Consider the following 19277-nt stretch of genomic DNA (forward strand, 5'->3'; position numbering starts at 1 on the left):
GCATTGGAGCGCGGAAGGAGGCGCGGCTGGGCCTCTGGGCAGGGGCGGGGCGGGGCGGGTTGTTGCCGGAAGCGAACCCGCGGCCCGGAAGTGGGGCGGTCACGGCAGTGCGGCTCCCGCAGCGGCTTAGGCCGCGGACTCCTCGCGTCCTGCTGAGATGGCGAGCGCGGCTGCACCTGCAGCCGCAGACTCCACCCTGCCTCCGGCTTTGGAGCAGCTCCGGCACCTAGCAGGGGAGCTGCGGTTCCTCCTTCCTGGAGTGCGGGGTGAGCTGACGTAGTGGGGACGGGCGACGGCCGGGGCGGACTTGGGTGGGAAGGGGCGAGGCCGTGGCGGCGGCGGGGTCCGGGCGGAGGAGGTGGGGTCTGGAGGTGACTCCGCTTACCTGTGCTCTTTCTTTTGCGGCCGCCCGGTCCGCACGCCGCGCCCACTAGTCGGCGAAGCCCGGGAGACCACCAAGGAGTTTGATCGGGAAACCTTTTGGAGGAGATTCCGTGAGTGCCTCTCCTGTTGCAGGCTGCCATCTCTCATCTCTTGCAGCGTCCCTACCCCTTTCCTTCCTGCTTTCCCCTGCCCCATCCTGTCTGTGGGGATACCTCGCCTTACCCATCCTCGGCACCTCTGAGATTGAGATAGAAAACACTGATTTGGGGTTGTTTTTTTGAGACGTCTTAGCCGGCAAGGGTGGAGAGGGAACGCGTTATCTTCAAAGTCCATGCAGCCGCTGGTGCCTTATCCTTTTGGCACTAACATATTGGCTCCCGCCTCCTCCTCTATCACCTCCCAGGTGAGGCAGCTATGGCAGTGTCAAAGGCAGCCACGACTCTGACCGAAGTCTTCTCTCGACTTCCACTGCCGTCACCACAGGTGGGCTTCACTTTCCTACAGTTCTTGTGATGCCTTGTTATTCCTTAGGAATCCTCTCATTTTCTTTCCACGTTTTACATTGAAAGCAGGGGATTTAATTTCCTCATCTGTCAAGTAAGATGGTGGTTCTCACATTACAGGATTGTTCTGAAGATCAAATTGCCAAATGCAGTAGCTGTCATGGGGTGGGCAACTCTTCTAAATATTGGTTCATTCTGAAGTTCATCCTGGTTATTTCCCTTCTGATAATTTTTTTTTAAAAAGCACTTGCTATTTGCTAGGTGTTTTCACATACATGATCCCCATCTGACAGATGAGTAAGCAGGCTCAGACGCTCAGGTTAAGGTGGGTAAGTAGTGGAGCTAGGATTTAAATTAGGTTCTATCTAATGTCTAAGCTACACCTTTTTTGTTATATTACATAATACTCTTTTACATTGAATTATTTTTTACATTAGTAATAATGTAGACAGTATAAAATTCAAAAGATATCAAAGTTAAATGTGCTAAAAAGTTTATATCTCCTGCCCCGTGTTCCTTTTGTATTATTCCATATACATGCTATGCATATACACACTTATGTATATATACCTGCTTCTTTTTACACAAATGATAGGATACCATAAACACTTTTCTGGACCTTTTTAAAAAAAACTAACAACATAGCTTGCAAATTGATTTTTGGGAGCATATATAAAGTTGCTCAGTTTTTTGTAATGGCAGCATGGTATTCAACAGAGTGGACATAACCATAATTTAACCAGTACTGTGTGGACATTTAAGTTGTTTCCAGTTTGTAACTATTATATTATAAACAGTGCTGTGGTAGATTGCCTAATACAGTCTTTGTGTATATCTATATATTGGTAAAAATTCCCAGAAGTGGAATTGCTAGAACAAAGAATTTGTGCTTTATTATAAAACTTTATTATAAAATACTTGAAAGTAAATGTTGTTGGCTGTGGCCAGGTATGCTCTATGCTCAGTTTTTCTAGAGCTAGGTATACTTAATTTGGGAGTAAGTTTGTTTTAAAATGACATATTCATTGCCTTATTTTATTTTCATAGTCAATACTTCCATTCTCTTTCTCAATTATATATCTAGATGTTTTGAAATGAAAAAATCTTCTCTTGCTGCACCTACAGTAGTAAACTCTGTCCACTTACATACCTCAGAGATCTGAGGTGAGGAAACAAGAGAATTGTATGAAAGTACTTTAAAAGTTTGTTGAAGAAAGTCAATCTTTATTTCAAAGGGAGTAGTAATGTTACCTTATTTTTCTTAATGTGCCGACTCCTTTCTTCCAAATACACTTAAGACTTGTGGCTAAAATTCACAGCTAGTAAGATACCATGAGGAGCAAGAATAGAACTATTTTTCTGTACATGCTCAGGACAGTGGTTTTTTACTCATTGATGAAAAATTAGAATATGGTTTTATTTGAATTATATATATTTGAATCACAATTGCTTTCTTAGGATCTCAGCACATTAGTTCTATTAAAGAATGTTTGGGGGTTTTTTTGTTTTGTTTTATTTTAATTCCAGTTCTTATGGCTTGGTATTTTTATGAAATTATATGTTTGAATGTTGAAACAATGTCAAATTGGTATAAAAGTTTCTAAGTGCTCTCAGTCATTGTATTTATCCATCCCAGACTGGTAACAGACCATTTATGGACTGGCACCAATCTGTGGACCACATTTTGCATAATGCTGGCTTAGAATTGAGCAGAGAAGTGAGGACAAAGAAGGTAAGAGAAAGCCAGTGACTGCTTCGAAGAAAAATAGTCAACATTGAGCATTGTAGAGTCCATGCTAATTACTTTTAGATATACTGAGATTCTGTTAGAAAGAGACAGAGACACACACAGAGGCAGAGAGACAGACAACTGGTTAATGGCCTAAGATAGAGTTGGCAAACTTTTTCTGTAAAGGGCCAGATAGTATACATTTTAGGCTTTGCAGACCTCAACTCTGCCCCTGTAGTGTGAACACAACTGTAGACAATATGTAAACCAAGAGTGTTGGGACTTCCCTGGTGGTGCAGTGGTTAAGAATCCGCCTACCAATGCAGGTTCGAGCCCTGGTCCGGGAAGATCCCACATGCCACGGAGCAACTAAGCCCGTGCGTCACAACTACTGAGCCTGCGAACCTAGAGCCCGTGCTCCGCAACAAGAGAAGCCACCGCAATGAGAAGCCCACTCACCACAATGAAGAGTAGCCCCCACTCGCCACAACTAGAGAAAACCTGCGCGCAGCAATGAAGACCCAATGTAGCCAAAAAAAAAAAAAAAAAAAAAGTGTGGCTGTGTCCCAGTAACACTTTATTTACAAAACCTGGCATTGGGCCTGATTGGGCCCTTGGGCCCTAGTTTGCCAACTCCTGGTCTAAGGTATGGTGAATACCTCAAAACAGATCACAAATATCTTGGGATATAGAGTATCAGGAGTAAGTTTTTCCTGCTGTTTCTTCATGTCTTAATCAGTTGTCTGCTCAGTATCTGGTATCCAGCTAACTCCTCTCTGGTATGTTATGAGAATAGCACAGGGCCTAACGCATAATAGGACTTCAGAAAATGTTTGATGATGCTGTACAGATGTCTGCTCTCTTCCACAGTAGATGGGTTGACCACATTGATTGATCTAATCCATTTCCTTTTTTCTTTCTGAAATTGGCTTATCACCTCATAGGAAACCCAGAAGTTCTCTGAACAAGTCCATGCTTCCATCAAGGCAATTATTGCAGTATACTATTCGCTTCCCAAGGATCAGGGTAAGCCACTCCATACACGTAAGCATTCAGTTTATGGAATAGATCTTTGCTACTATGACAGCTTCTATCCTGAAACTTTTACCTTTTCCTCATTTTGAGCATGTAATGTAACTTTCTTCCATAAAGTGCAGTCAAAGGTAGTTATGTAATATATGTGACCTCCATAAGTAAGCCTTTGTGCTAAGGTTCAGATGCTGTGTTCCCATCTCCCCTGCCTTGCCTGACTCTTTTTTTTTTTTTTAATAAATTTATTTTATTTGTTTATTTTTGGCTGCATTGGGTCTTTGTTGCTGAACGCGGGCTTTCTCTACCTGCAGCGAGTGGGGGCCACTCCTCGTTACGGTGCACGGGCTTCTCATTGTGGTGGCTTCTCTTTTTGTGAAGCACAGGCTCTAGGCATGCGGGCTTCAGTAGTTGTGGCTCACGGGCTCTAGAGCATAGGTTCAGTAGTTGTGGCACACGGGCTTAGTTGCTCCGCGGCACGTGGGATCTTCCCGGACCAGGGTTCGAACCTGTGTCCCCTGCGCTGGCAGGCGGATTCTTAACCACTGTGCCACCAGGGAAGCCCTTGCTTGACTCTTAACATTTTTAATTCTCCCTGGCTCCTCCCTCTCTCTAACATTATAACTGCCACAGATGCTGGTTGGATATCAGCCCCATCCCCAGGCCCAGGCAGTCCCCAGGCTCCTCCACCCATATTACATCACATGCTGTTCCTGAGCTCCCTTATAGGTTAAGTGGCCTCCAGCCCTGCTTGTATATTCATGCCTTGATTATAATCATGCTATAATTATAAATGAGTACATGTCTCATGGATCTTCAGGGCTACTCATGTGGTTTAAACTTAAAGTGTTTTATCCACAGTTGTCAAGAAGCCACTGTTTTTTTTAAAATTTATTTTTGGTGACGACCAGGCTGCTTAGTCTTTGGGTTTGGCTACAGGAATCACCCTGCGAAAGCTGGTACGGAGTGCCACTCTGGACATCGTGGATGGCATGGCTCAGCTTGTGGAAGTGCTTTATATCACTCCAACTCAGAGGTAGTGATGCCACAGTTGGGGTTATTGGTTAATGGGGTTCCTTGCTTCTGGGAGGGGGGAAAAACTCATTTTAACAGCAAAGTTACTGATAACTGAGAATAATGACCAGCTGGAAGGACCTTTTAGGAAACAGGAACCTAGGTTATTGATACATCCTTATTCCTTTCTGCAGCCCTGAGAACCTTATTTCCTACAACAGTGTCTGGGAGGCGTGCCAGCAGGTGCCTCGGATCCCAAGAGGTGGGTGAGAGTGCAAAGTGGACATCGACTCTGCTGGCCAAAGCAGATAGACCTCTCATATCTAGCTGCCATTTTTGTAGTATATATGTATTTTTACTTAGATAAAGAGCTTAGTGAAATAGATCTGGTTTATCCCCAACATGAAAAGACAGGTATTAATACTTTTTGCCAGTCTTTTTAGTTCTCATAACTTCTAAATTCAAACACTCTCTGGCTGTGGCTCTGTCTCTTGTTGAAAGACATGGTTTCCTCTTCTGGTCCTGCCCCAGGGGCAGTATTTTGAGGACACTGAAGCAGTTATGAGGTAGAGCCTGCTAGGCCAAAAGCAGTGGTCATCCAAGAGGACCATGATGAGAAACATCATATGACCATTTTATTTCTTCCTGTGGTGAATGACAAAAAGCTTTTCAGCCCCTGTCTGAGTACCCAGAGGATGTATGTGAGAAGAATTTTACATTAAACTGCTGCCCTTGTTGACTGTCCTTGGCACTCCTTTCAAATGGGAACATTGTTACTTTTTGCAGACTTAAGAGAATTGTTGGGTTTCTTCTCTAATTGTAGTACTTCCAATTCTTCACTCATAGATAACAAAGCTGCAGCCCTTTCAGTGCTGACAAAGAGTGTGGATCTTGTGAAGGATGCACATGAGGAAATGGAGCAGGTGAGGGGGCCTCTGTCTTTGATGGTCATCAGAAGGCAACTCTGTGTCTAGATGAGGATCGGTTATAAAGAGAGAAGATGTGCTGAGCGTCGACCAAATAGGTCCCATCCTCACTCCTGTCCTCCATCTCCTATCTCCCACCCCGTGCTGGTGTGTGATTTAGTACCATTCCCCTCTGTTCCACTGCTGCACTAGGAAAGTCAGAAGAGGGTTTATGAAGTAATTCAACTGTGTAGCCATTAGGGAAGTAGCAGGCTAAAGTTTGGGGACAACTCGGACATGATGCTGAAAGTACAACACCTTTTTATTTTTTTGGCATTCACATGTATCATGGTATGCCTTAGGCTGTGGAAGAATGTGACCCTTACTATGGCCTCTTGAGTGACATTGAGGAGGACAACTCTGACAACCACGGTGATGAGGAGGATATATTGGGATGTCCAAGCAATCGGGACTCATATTGGTCAGAGGAAGATCAGGAGCTCATAATCCCGTGCCTTGCACTGGTGAGAGCATCCAAAGCCTGCCTGAAGAGAATCCGGCTCTCAGTGGCAGAGAATGGGAAGAAGGATCAGGTGGCTCAGCTGGATGACATTGTGGACATTTCTGATGAGATCAGCCCTAGGTAAGCGTGATCTTCACTCAAAACCTCTGAGCAGCAGCATTCTGATGTCAACTTGTGCCGTCAACCCAAGGTTTTTCCCCACCTTTTTATTTTGAAAATTTTCAAACCTACAGGAAGGTTGAAAAAGTATTGCAGTGAGTACCTATACCTCCATCTAGATTCACCTATTGTTCACAATTTTTTCTCTATTGGTTTATTTCTCTATAATTAGAGGTAGCTTTTTAAAAATTGAAGTAGATGTGCCATTTTTATCCCTGAACCATTTGAGAGTAAGTTGCAGACTTTAATGATACTTCACCCCTAAATATTTCAGTGTGTATCTCCTAAAAACATTCTTACTCTTAGTATTACATTTAAGAAATTTATAATAATGTTATCTAATATTCAGATTTCCTCAGTTGTCTCTACAATGTCTTTTATAGCTTTTTTTTTTAAATTCAGGGTTCCGTCAAGGTGTCATACCACATTTGGTTGTCTTCTCTTTGGTGTCTTGCAATTACAACAGTCCCTGTCCTTTTTAGCTTCTTTTGACATTGACTATTTTTTTTTAATGTATTTTTTTAACATTGACATTTTTAAAGAATCCAGGTCAGTTGCCATGTAGAATATCCAACAATCTGGATTTATGTGATTGTTTTCTCATAATTATATTCAGGTTAAACACTTTTTGGCAAGAATATCACATAGTTGAGTGTTTTGTGCTTTTCATTGTATCATATCATATCGGGGAGGCACATGGTATTAGTTTGTCCCATTATTGGTGGTATAGTAATAACTTGATTGCTTGGTTAAAGTGGTGCCCACTTTAGTGGCATTCAGGGATGAACCCTGCCTGTGTTAGTTATTAAATTTATGGTTTCAGATCCTCACATTTTTAACTAAATTAATTATGTCCCATCCTACTGGTCAAGGGAGGTTTTCCCCCCAGCTTCCTAGTGAAACAGGGTATGTATGTATTCCGTAAATACCAGTTGAATTGATTATTTATTGGTTGCCCAATTTAAGGAACTGATACGCATTTCTGGGAGTCATTTTTTCACTAGTCACATCCTTACTTGTGTACTGGAGACCACCTAGCTGAGCTTTCTTCCTTCTCTGTTAATGGTTATTTTTGCTTTCTCCCCTTAAGTGTGGATGATTTGGCTCTGAGCATATACCCACCCGTGTGCCATCTGACTGTGCGAATCAATGTAAGTACCGGCTTTGAGGGAATAGCTACAGACCTAATTGGTAGAATTTCAGTAATCACTAGTATTTCCTTTAAGCTATAGGGAATATGTTTATTTGTTACACTTGGATGCAAGTACAACAGTAATGTCACGATGTGTTTGTGCTTGACCTTTATCAAGCTGAATTTGAATTCTAATAGCCACGAGCTCTGGTAGTACTCTCTTCCATAACCACTTGGGTAATCATTTAGAAAAACCCAAAGACTGTGGAAAATCTTTGGGTTTTCCCGTGAAAAGAAAGTCTTAATTACTACAGTGTTTTAGGATTCTTTCAACCTGAAGTCACAAGTTTCTAATTTCCTATATAGGCCAAAATAGGTGTTTCAGAAACATACTCTGTTTTAATATCAATACATTGTGTAATTTAACCACAAGGGTTAAGCTCTTTATAAAAATCTGATTTTATTGTATTCTTTCAAGTCCTGGGTCCTGTGCTAGAGTTCTATTCTCTTATTTTTATAAACTTCAAGTTCTTATGTCTCATTTTATTGGAAAGAGAAGCAAAACTGCCAGTGGCTTATATTTTACCATCAGATGTATCAATCCTAATAATATTTGGTAAATTAGATAGTGGAAATTAGAGTGATCAAATGTATCTTCACAATGTGCAAACACCTTGGAGTACAATAGGATCCTTTCGGGCATTAACTTTTTTTTTTTCCACATACACTTTTTTAAAAGTTGACTTCGTAAGAAATAAACATCTTTAGCAATATGCCTTGTCAGTTAGCCCAAGTAAAATTTTAAGGAATGCACAGTGTATTGGAAGCATACATACATCCTCATGTTATCTTGTTATTGGTATTCCTAAAATTCTGTAAGTAAATTAAAAAAAAAAAAAAAATCCAGGGGCTTCCCTGATGGTGCAGTGGTTAAGAATCCACCTGCCGGAAGTCGGAGGAAGATGGCAGAAGAGTAAGACGTGGAGATCACCTTCTTCCCCACAGATACACCAGAAATACATCTACACGTGGAACAACTCCTACAGAACACCTACCGAATTCTGGCAGAAGACCTCAGACCTCCCAAAAGGCAAGAAACACCCCACGTACCTGGGTAGGGCAAAAGAAAAAAGAATAAACAGAGACAAAAGAATAGGGATGGGACCTGCACCAGTGGGAGGGAGCTGTGAAGGAGGAAAGGTTTCCACACATTAGAAGCCCCTTCGCGGATGGAGACTGCGGGTGGCAGAGGCGGGGAGCTTCGGAGCCACGGAGGAGAGCGCAGCAACAGGGGTGCGGAGGGCAAAGCAGAGAGATTCCTGCATGGAGGATCGGTGCCGACCGGCACTCACCAGCCCGAGAGGCTTCTCTGCTCACCTGCCGGGGCAGGCGGGGCTGGGAGCTGAGGCTCGGGCTTCGGTCGGATCTCAGGGAGAGGACTGGGGGGCGTGAGCACAGCCTGAAGGGGTCAGTGCACCACGGCTGGCCAGGAGGGAGTCCGGGGAAAACTCTGGACCTGCCGAAGAGGCAAGAGACTTTTTCTTCCCTCTTTGTTTCCTGGTGCGTGAGGAGAGGGGATTACCAGCGCTGCTTAAAGGAACTCCAGACACAGGTGAGAGCCGCGGCTATCAGCGGGGAACCCAAAGACGAGCATGAGTTGCTAAGGCTGCTGCTGCCGCCACCAAGAAGCCTATGTGCGAGCACAGGTCACTCTCCACACCTCCCTTACGGGGAGCCTGTGCAGCCCGCCACTACCAGGGTGCCGGGATCCAGGGACAACTTCCCTGGGGGAACGTACGGTGCACCTCAGGCTGGTGCGATGTCACGCCAGCCTCTGCTGCCTCAGGGTCGCCCCGCATCCGTACCCCTCCCTCCCCCCGGCCTGAGTGAGCCGGAGCCCCTGAATCAGCGGCTCCTTTAACCCTGTCCTGTCTGAGCAAAGAACAGACGCCCTCCAGCGACCTACACGCAGAGGTGGGGCCAAATCCAAAGCTGAGCCCCGGTAGCTGTGCGAACAAAGAAGAGAAAGGGAAATCTCTCCCAGTAGCCTCAGGAGCAGCGGATTAAATCTCCGCAATCAACTCGATGTACCCTGCATCTGTGGAATACATGAATAGACAACGAATCATCCCAAATTGAGGAGGTGGACTTTGAGAGCAAGATTTATTATTTTTTCCTCTTTTCCTCTTTTTGCGAGTGTGTATGTGTATGCTTCTGTGTGAGATTTTGTCTGTATAGCTTTGCTTTCACCATTTGTCCTAGGGTTCTATCCGTCCGGTTGTTTTTGTTTGTATTGTTACTTTTTAAAAAAATTTTTTTCTTAATTATTTTTTATTTTAATTATTTTATTTTATCTTTATTTTATTTTACCATCTTTCTTTCTTTCTTTTTCTTTCTTTTCTTTTCTTTTCTTTTCTCTTCTTTCTTACCTTTTCTCCCTTTTATTCTGAGCCATGTGGATGACAGGCTCTTGGTGCTTCAGCCAGGAGTCAGTGCTGTGCCTCCGAGGTGGGAGAGCCAATTTCAGGACACTGGTCCACAAGAGACCTCCCAGCTTCACATAATATCAAACGGCAAAAATCTCCCAGAGATCTCCATCTCAACACCAGCACCCAGCTTCACTCAACGACCAGCAAGCTACAGTGCTGGACACCCTATGCCAAATAACTAGCAAACAGGAACACAACCCCACCCATTAGCAGAGAGGCTGCCTAAAATCATAATAAGTCCACAGACACCCCAAAACACACCACCAGACGTGGACCTGCCCACCAGAAAGGCAAGATCTAGCCTTATCCACCAGAACACAGGCAGTAGTCCCCTCCACCAGGAAGCATACACAAGCCACTGAACCAACTTTAGCCACTGGGGACAGACACCAAAAACAATGGGAACTATGAACCTGCAGCCTGCAGAAAGGAGACCCCAAACACAGTAAGATAAGCAAAATGAAAAGACAGAAAAATACACCACAGATGAAGGAGCAAGATAAAAACCCACCAGACCTAACAAATGAAGAGGAAATAGGCAGTCTACCTGAAAAAGAATTCAGAATAATGATAGTAAGAATGATCCACAATCTTGGAAATAGAATAGAGAAAATGCAAGAAACATTCAACAAGGACCTACAAGAAGTAAAGATGAAACAAGCAACGATGAACAACACAATAAATGAAAAATACCCTAGATGGGATCAATAGCAGAATAACTGAGGCAGAAGAACGGATAAGTGACCTGGAAGATAAAATAGTGGAAATAACTACTGCAGAGCAGAATAAAGAAAAGAGAATGAAAAGAACTGAGGACAGTCTCAGAGACCTCTGGGACAACATTAAACGCACCAACATTCGAATTATAGGGGTTCCAGAAGAAGAAGAGAAAAAGAAAGAGACTGAGAAAATATTTGAAGAGATTATAGTTGAAAACTTTCCTAATATGGGAAAGGAAATAGTTAATCAAGTCCAGGAATCACAGAGAGTCCCATACAGGATAAATCCAAGGAGAAATACGCCAAGACACATATTAATCAAACTGTCAAAAATTAAATACAAAGAAAACATATTAAAAGCAGTAATGGAAAATAAATAACACACAAGGGAATCCCCATAAGGTTAATAGCTGATCTTTCAGCAGAAACTCTGCAAGCCAGAAGGGACTGGCAGGAAATATTTAAAGTGATGAAGAAGAAAAACCTGCAACCAAGATTACTCTACCCAGCAAGGATCTCATTCAGATTTGATGGAGAAATTAAAACCTTTACAGACAAGCAAAAGCTGAGAGAGTTCAGCACCACCAAACCAGCTTTACAACAAATGCTAAAGGAACTTCTCTATGCAAGAAACACAAGAGAAGGAAAAGACATACAATAACGAATCCAAAACAATTAAGAAAATGGTAATAGGAACATACATATCGATAATTACCTTAAATGTAAATGGACTAAATGCCCCCACCAAAAGACACAGATTGGCTAAACGGATACAAAAACAAGACCATATATGCTGTCTACAAGAGACTCACTTCAGACCTAGAGACACATACAGACAAAGTAAGGGGATGGAAAAAGATATTCCATGCAAATGGAAACCAAAAGAAAGCTGGAGTAGCAATTCTCGTATCAGACAAAATAGACTTTAAAACAAAGACTATTATAAGAGAGAAAGAAGAACAGTACATAATGATCAAGGGATTGATCCAAGAAGAAGATATAACAATTGTAAATATTTATGCACCCAACATAGGAGCACCTCAATACATAAGGCAAATACTAACAGCCATAAAAGGGGAAATCGACAGTAACACATTCATAGTAGGGGACTTTAACACCGCACTTTCACCAATGGACAGATCATCCAAAATGAAAGTAAATAAGGAAACACAAGCTTTAAATGATACATTAAACAAGATGGACTTAATTGATATTCATAGGACATTCCATCCAAAAACAACAGAATACACGTTTTTCTCAAGTGCTCATGGAACATTCTCCAGAATAGATAATATCTTGGGTCACAAATCAACCCTTGGTAAATTTAAGAAAATTGAAATTGTATCAAGTATCTTTTCTGACCACAATGCCATGAGACTAGATATCAATTACAGGAAAAGAACTGTAAAAAATACAAACACATGGAGGCTAAACAATACACTGCTTAATAACGAAGTGATCACTGAAGATATCAAAGAGGAAATCAAAAAATACCTAGAAACAAATGACAATGGAGACACGACGACCCAAAACCTATGGGATGCAGCAAAAGCAGTTCAAAGAGGGAAGTTTATAGCAATACAATCCTACCTTAAGAAACAGGAAACATCTCGAATAAACAACCTAACCTTGCACCTAACGCAATTAGAGAAAGAAGAACAAAAACCCCCCAAAGTTAGCAGAAGGAAAGAAATCATAAAGATCAGAACAGAAATAAATGAAAAAGAAATGAAGGAAACGAAGCAAAGATCAATAAAACTAAAAGCTGGTTCTTCGAGAACATAAACAAAATTGATAAACCATTAGCCAGACTCATCAAGAAAAAAAGGGAGAAGACTCAATAGAGTTAGAAATGAAAAAGGAGAAGTAACAAATGACACTGCAGAAATACAAAAGATCATGAGAGATTACTACAAGCAACTCTATGCCAATAAAATGGACAACCTGGAAGAAATGGACAAATTCTTAGAAATGCACAACCTGCCAAGACTGAATCAGGAAGAAATAGAAAATATGAACAGACCAATCACAAGCACTGAAATTGCAACTGTGATTAAAAATCTTCAACAAACAAAAGCCCAGGACCAGATGGCTTCACAGGCAAATTCTAGCAAACATTTAGAGAAGAGTTAACACCTATTCTTCTCAAACTCTTCCAAAATATAGCAGAGGGAGGAACACTCCCAAATTCATTCTAGGAGGCCACCATCACCCTGATACCAAAACCAGACAAGGATGTCACAAAGAAAGAAAACTACAGGCCAGTGTCACTGATGAACATAGATGCAAGAATCCTCAACAAAATACTAGCAAACAGAATCCAACAGCACATTAAAAGGATCATAGACCATTATAAACTGAGGTTTATCCCAGGAATGCAAGTATTCTTCAATATACGCAAATCATTCAACGTGATACACCACATTAACAAATTGAAGGAGAAAAACCATATGATCATCTCAATAGATGCAGAGAAAGCTTTCGACAAAATTCAACAGCCATTTATGATAAAAAACCCTGCAGAAAGTAGGCATAGAGGGAACTTTCCTCCACATAGTAAAGGCCATATATGACAAACCCACAGCCAACATCGTCCTCAGTGGTGAAAAACTGAAACCATTTCCACTAAGATCAGGAACAAGACAAGGTTGCCCACTCTCACCACTCTTATTCAACATAGTTTTGGAATCAGAGAAGAAAAGGAAATAAAAGGAATCCAAATCGAATCCAAATCGAAAAAGAAGTAAAGCATGTCACTGTTTACAGATGACATGATACTATACATAGAGAATCCTAAAGATGCTACCAGAAAACTACTAGAGCTAATCAATGAATTAGGTAAAGTAGCGGGATACAAAATTAGTGCACAGAAATCTCTGGCATTCCTATACACTAATGATGAAAAATCTGAAAGTGAAATCAAGAAAACACTCCCATTTACCATTGCAACAAAAAGAATAAAATATCTATGAATAAACCTACCTAAGGAGACAAAAAACCTGTATGCAGAAAATTATAAAACACGGGTGAAAGAAATTAAAGATGATACAAACAGATGGAGAGATATACCATGTTCTTGGATTGGAAGAATCAACATTGTGAAAATGACTCTACTACCCAAAGCAATCTACAGATTCAATGCAATCCCTATGAAACTACCACTGGCATTTTTCACAGAACTAGAACAAAAAATTTCACAATTTGTATGGAAACACAAAAGACCCCGAATAGCCAAAGCAATCTTGACAACGAAAAACGAGCTGGAGGAATCAGGCTCCCTGACTTCAGGGTATACTACAAAGCTACAGTAATCAAGACAGTATGGTACTGGCACAAAAACAGAAATATAGTTCAGTGGAACAGGATAGAAAGCCCAGGGATAAACCCACGCACATATGGTCACCTTATCTTTGATAAAGGAGGCAGGAATGTACAGTGGAGAAAGGACAGCCTCTTCAATAAGTGGTGCTGGGAAAACTGGACAGGTACATATAAAAGTATGAGATTAGAACAATCCCTAACACCATACACAAAAATAAGCTCAAGATGGATTAAAGACCTAAATGTAAGGCCAGAAAGTATCAAACTCTCAGAGGAAAACACAGGCAGAACACTCTATGACACAAATCACAGCAAGATCCTTTTTGACCCACCTCCTAGAGAAATGGAAATAAAAACAAAAATAAACAAATGGGACCTAATGAAACTTAAAAGCTTTTGCACAGCAAAGGAAGCCATAAACAAGACCAAAAGACAACCCTCAGAATGGGAGAAGATATTTGCAAATGAAGCAACTGACAAAGGATTAATCTCCAAAATTTACAAGCAGCTCATGCAGCTCAATAACAAAAAAACAAAGAACCCAATCCAAAAATGGGCAGAAGACCTAAATAGACATTTCTCCAAAGAAGATATACAGATTGCCAACAAACACATGAAAGAATGCTCAACATCAGTAATCACTAGAGAAATGCAAATCAAAACTACAATGAGATATCATCTCACACCAGTCAGAATGGCCATCATCAAAAAATCTAGAACCAAATGCTGGAGAGGGTGAGGAGAAAAGGGAACACTCTTGCACTGCTGGTGGGAATGTGAATTGGTACAGACACTGTGGAGAACAGTATGGAGGTCCTTAAAAAACTACAAATAGGGGCTTTCCTGGTGGCACAGTGGTTGAGAATCTTCCTTCTAATGCACGAAACATGGGTTTGAGCCCTGGTCTGGGAAGATCCGACATATCACGGAGCAACTGGGCCCATGAGCCACAACTACTGAGCCTGCGCGTCTGGAGCCTGTGCTCTGCAACAAGAGAGGCCGCGATAGTGAGAGGCCTGTGCATTGCGATGAAGAGTGGCCCCTGCTTGCCACAATTAGAGAAAGCCCTCCCACAGAAACGAAGACCCAACACAGCAAAAATTAATTAATTAATTAAAAAAACTACAAATAGAACTACCATATGACCCAGCAATCCCACTATTGGGCATATACCCTGAGAAAACCATAATTCAAAAAGAGTCATGTACCAAAATGTTCATTGCAGCTCTATTTACAATAGCCAGGAGATGGAAACAACCTAAGTGTCCATCGTCGGATGAATGGATAAAGAAGATGTGGCACATATATACAATGGAATATTACTCAGCCTTAAAAAGAAACGAAATAGAGTTATTTGTGGTGAGGTGGATGGACCTAGAGTCTGTCATACAGTGTGAAGTCAGAAAAAGAAAGACAAATACCATGTGCTAACACATATATATGGAATCCAAGAAAAAAAAAATGTCATGAAGAACCTAGGGGTAAGACAGGAATAAAGACACATACCTACTACTAGAGAATGGACTTGATGATATGGGGAGGGGGAAGGGTAAGCTGTGACAAAGTGAGAGTGCAATGGTCATATATACATTACCAAACATAAAATAGATAGGTAATGGGAAGCAGCCACATAGCACAGGGAAATCAGCTTGGTGCTTTGTGACCACCTGAAGCCCATGCACCTGGAGTCCATGCTCCACAACAAGAGAAGCCACTGCAGTGAGAAACCTGCGCACCACAGTGAAGAGTATCCCCCGCTCACCGCAACTAAAGAAAGCCTGTGCAGCAAGGAAGACCCAATGCAGCCAAAAAAAAAAAAAAAAAAAAAATCCAGTTGTTTCTGCTATTATATATCCTGAGCTATCAGCAATTGGGACAAATTCAGGTTATATTCTTCCTTTTTCTGTTTTCTATAATTAAAAAATATTTTAAATATAGAAAAACTTACAAAGATGTTATAGCTGGCTTCCCTGGTGGTGCAGTGGTTAAGAATCCGCCTGCGAATGCAGGGGACACGGGTTCAAGCCCTGGTCTGGGAACATCTCACATGCCGCAGAGCAACTAAGCCCGAGCGCCACAACTACTGAGCCTGTGCCCTAGAGCCTGCGAGCCACAACTACTGAGCTCACATGCCACAACTACTGAAGCCTGCGTGCCTAGAGCCCGTGCTCTACAACAAAAGAAGCCACTGCAATGAGAAGACTGCACACCACAATGAAGACTAGCCCCTGCTCACCGCAACTAGAGAAAGCCGGCACAGCAATGGAAGACCCAATGCAGCCAAAAGTAAATAAATAAATAAGTTTATTTTTTTAAAAAAGATGTTATAGCAACAGTATTAATAAGATTTTGCTAAATAGAGAAGAATCCATGATCCCACCACCCTAATCTAATCAACATTGTTGTTTTTCACTGTTTTCTCCAATGGATTTTTTATTACTTGAGTATTAAGTAATAATACTTAATGACTTTTTAACAATGACTTTATTACTTGAGTATTAAAATATTTTAGCTCTCCTTCCCCCCCACCCCCTATTTTTCCCTCCTTTCCTTTTTATGGTGGGGCTCAGGGTGAGTAACTTCTCTTGTTTTTTTCTAGTGTGCAAAACTTGTATCCGTTTTAAAGAAGGCACTTGAAATTACAAAGTGAGTATGAAGACTTATCCCCAAATAGCTTTTTGAGAATAAACCTATATAGCCATTCTCAACTCCCAACCCCCCATTTTGAGGAGTAGAAGGTGAGTGTAGTGTTTTCTTTCAACTTTACCTGTGGAGCAGCTGTATTTCTGCAGAGAAACTTGCCTTTTCTTACTGTAATTTTCCCTGTGCTCCCTTTTGAGGATAGCTTTTTCCTTGACAGTATAATAAATTTAACTTCTGGTTTTCCCATTCCATTTGCAGAGCAAGTCATGTGACCCCACAGCCAGAAGATAGTTGGATCCCTTTACTTATTAATGCTGTTGATCATTGCATGAACAGAATCAAGGAGCTCACTCAGCATGAAGTTGAATTATGAATTTTCAGGCTCATTTGTACTTGCCTCTCTCCCTTTCTTACTGTCGCAGCCAAGCTCTGATGTCTGCTTTTAGAATGGGGCTAGGATACTTTCTGGATCGAAAGGGAGGTCCTATCTATACTTATCTAGAGACGCTATTACCAAAGTTTGTTGATTAGGCCAAACTGGCAATTATTTATAAACCATATGAATATGATATGTTTTTCTGTGCCAGATATAAAAGATAACTATGAGTTTTTGTTCTTGAGTTGCCTCTCAGAGATTCCTGGGGAAGCTGCCTTATTCCCTATTTGCAATAACGTGTGTCATTTCATTGTTAAAGATGTTGATAGTCTCAATAAAATGCTGACCTGCTAGTGGTTAAATGAGTACCTTTCCAAAGTCTTTTCTACCAGAAATATGTGGGTTGAGACTAACAACATTGCTTTTGTTTAGGTTTATAGGTCTAAAGATCTGATTCTGCTCAGAAATACATTTAGAAGAAAAAGACTTGACTTTTTTTAGAGCAGATGTCTCCAGAACCCCTCTTAGTACTTCAGCATGTTATAGAATATAATTATTCTCACCAGAAGGTTCTTCTGAATATTATTCCAGTTTACTCCATGCCTCTATTGGTATTGAGCTTGTGAAAATTAATAAAGGGGAACCTTCTTTAAAATGGAGTTGAGAGGCCAGAAAGGGGGGGGGGCGGCTCTCATGCAGTACCACTCTAGGTCAATAACAGGAAGGACTGTCAGTTACAGACAGGAATGATATATATTGCCTCTCCTAGGAGAAACTGACTACCCCAGCTACTAAGCCAGTGAGAACCCCTCATCACCCTGAATTCTTGCTTTCCTCCATGGAATTTTGTTCAGAACTCCAGCTTCCTCCTTTTTACTCCTTCATTTGTGGGACTTGCCTGTGGCTTTTACTATAGCCTGTTTGACCCGAATTGCAGTTGTTATTCCTGAATAAACCCATCTTGCTGGTAAAATAAGTGGCTGTTTTTTTAGGTTAACAAGCTCAGTTGTTAGGTTTGTTCACCTTATTGAACAGGGTTGTTTTCCTTATACATACTTGTATTGTTCTCTATTTTGTATTATGTATCCCCAAATGTAAGTACAAAATTTTTATAAATCAAAAAATTTTAAATGTATAAGAGAGTTTATATAATATTAAGGGCCTCTTCAGTTAATCCTTTTGCAAAACCATCGCCAGTTAATTATATTTTTGCATCAGTCTGGAAAATCACATCTTGGAAAGCATGGTAAACCTGGAAGGTCATATCTTAGAGAGCAAGGTACACAGTGATGTATATTCTGGTGACCTGACTTAGGCCTTATGTATGTACTACAGGTCTCCACACTTCTATTGCTGGTCCTTTGTCTTGTATAGATGTACTTCATCACATCTGCCCTTCTGATGTCCCCATGGTCTCTTTAGGTATAATCAGCAACAGCAGCTATCCATTTTTTTAATTCCCACCACCCTTCTTTGTTATCTTCAGTAGTTTGTTGTATTTTTTAGATTCCACATATAAGTGATATCATACAGTATTTATAGTTCTCTGTCTGACTTATTTCACTTAGCATAGTACCCTCCAAGTCCAGCAGCCATTCTTTTGAGAGACTAGTGTGTACTTGGGGTCGAAATTCCTTGAGTCAAGAGTTTTATTTTATTTTTTTAAGAGTTTTAATTTACTTTTATAAAGTGCCATTCTGTACTTTTATTAAAAAGTGTTATAAGGAAAAGGAACTAAAATCAAACAGTATCAAAGCAACAAAATGTAAGCAAACAAAAAAACTTGTAACTTTGTACAAAAGGAGTCCAGTTCTTTTATCTTTCTTTATAGGTCCTATTTTCTTTTTCTTTTTTTTAATAGGTCCTATTTTCTTTACACTTAATAATTGTGTATTTCTCTACTGGACCAAATTTATGTTATTAACATCAGACTTAATTGTGGGATATTTAATATTTAATAATATTTAACTCTAATAAGGACTTATCTGTAGCTGAATCTAGAATATCATTCTGTGCTCTGGTCTCATGCTGTGTGTTTTATAACTTTCTTCAGTCATCTTTGGATCTTTAAGGATAATGGTCAGGGATGGCACTGGTCAGTGTAATCTTAGGATTACCTAAAAATCATATTTTTAGCTAATATTGTCCCATTTCATTAGAAATACAAGAATGATTTAAATGTTAGGTTCTTTTCCTTTATAAATTAATGTATGAGTGAACAGTAAATGGTTATGAAGAACCCTGGACTCAAAAAATCTGAATTTACTTATCTGAGTACCTTTACAAAGGCTTCTTTTTATTCCTCAAGCCCAGTAGTTTCCGTTCTAAGACAACTAGTCTTCATGGGTGCC

General features: G+C 40.8%; 1 protein-coding gene across 2 annotated transcripts; it reads left to right on the forward strand.

Moving 5' to 3' along the window:
• The first annotated feature begins 85 nt into the window (after positions 1 to 85).
• CCNDBP1 (cyclin D1 binding protein 1) lies at positions 86 to 17288 on the forward strand. 2 transcript variants are annotated; one of them, XM_082648307.1, is made up of 12 exons: positions 86 to 266; positions 435 to 494; positions 788 to 867; positions 3561 to 3642; positions 4585 to 4681; positions 4854 to 4921; positions 5506 to 5582; positions 5927 to 6207; positions 7337 to 7397; positions 8384 to 8468; positions 16507 to 16553; positions 16809 to 16948. In XM_082648307.1, exons 1-11 carry the CDS (start codon positions 158 to 160, stop codon positions 16542 to 16544), a joined length of 1038 nt encoding a protein of 345 aa, XP_082504433.1. In that variant the 5' UTR covers positions 86 to 157; the 3' UTR covers positions 16545 to 16553; positions 16809 to 16948. The 2 variants fall into 2 exon arrangements, with proteins under 2 accessions (XP_082504433.1, XP_082504432.1); XM_082648306.1 differs by lacking the exon at positions 8384 to 8468 and having other exon boundaries at positions 16809 to 17288.
• Positions 17289 to 19277: the final 1989 nt, after the last annotated feature.

The sequence above is a fragment of the Grampus griseus genome (genome assembly GCF_964374135.1).
Source record: "Grampus griseus genome assembly, chromosome: 2".
NCBI classification, from domain to species: domain Eukaryota; kingdom Metazoa; phylum Chordata; class Mammalia; order Artiodactyla; family Delphinidae; genus Grampus; species Grampus griseus.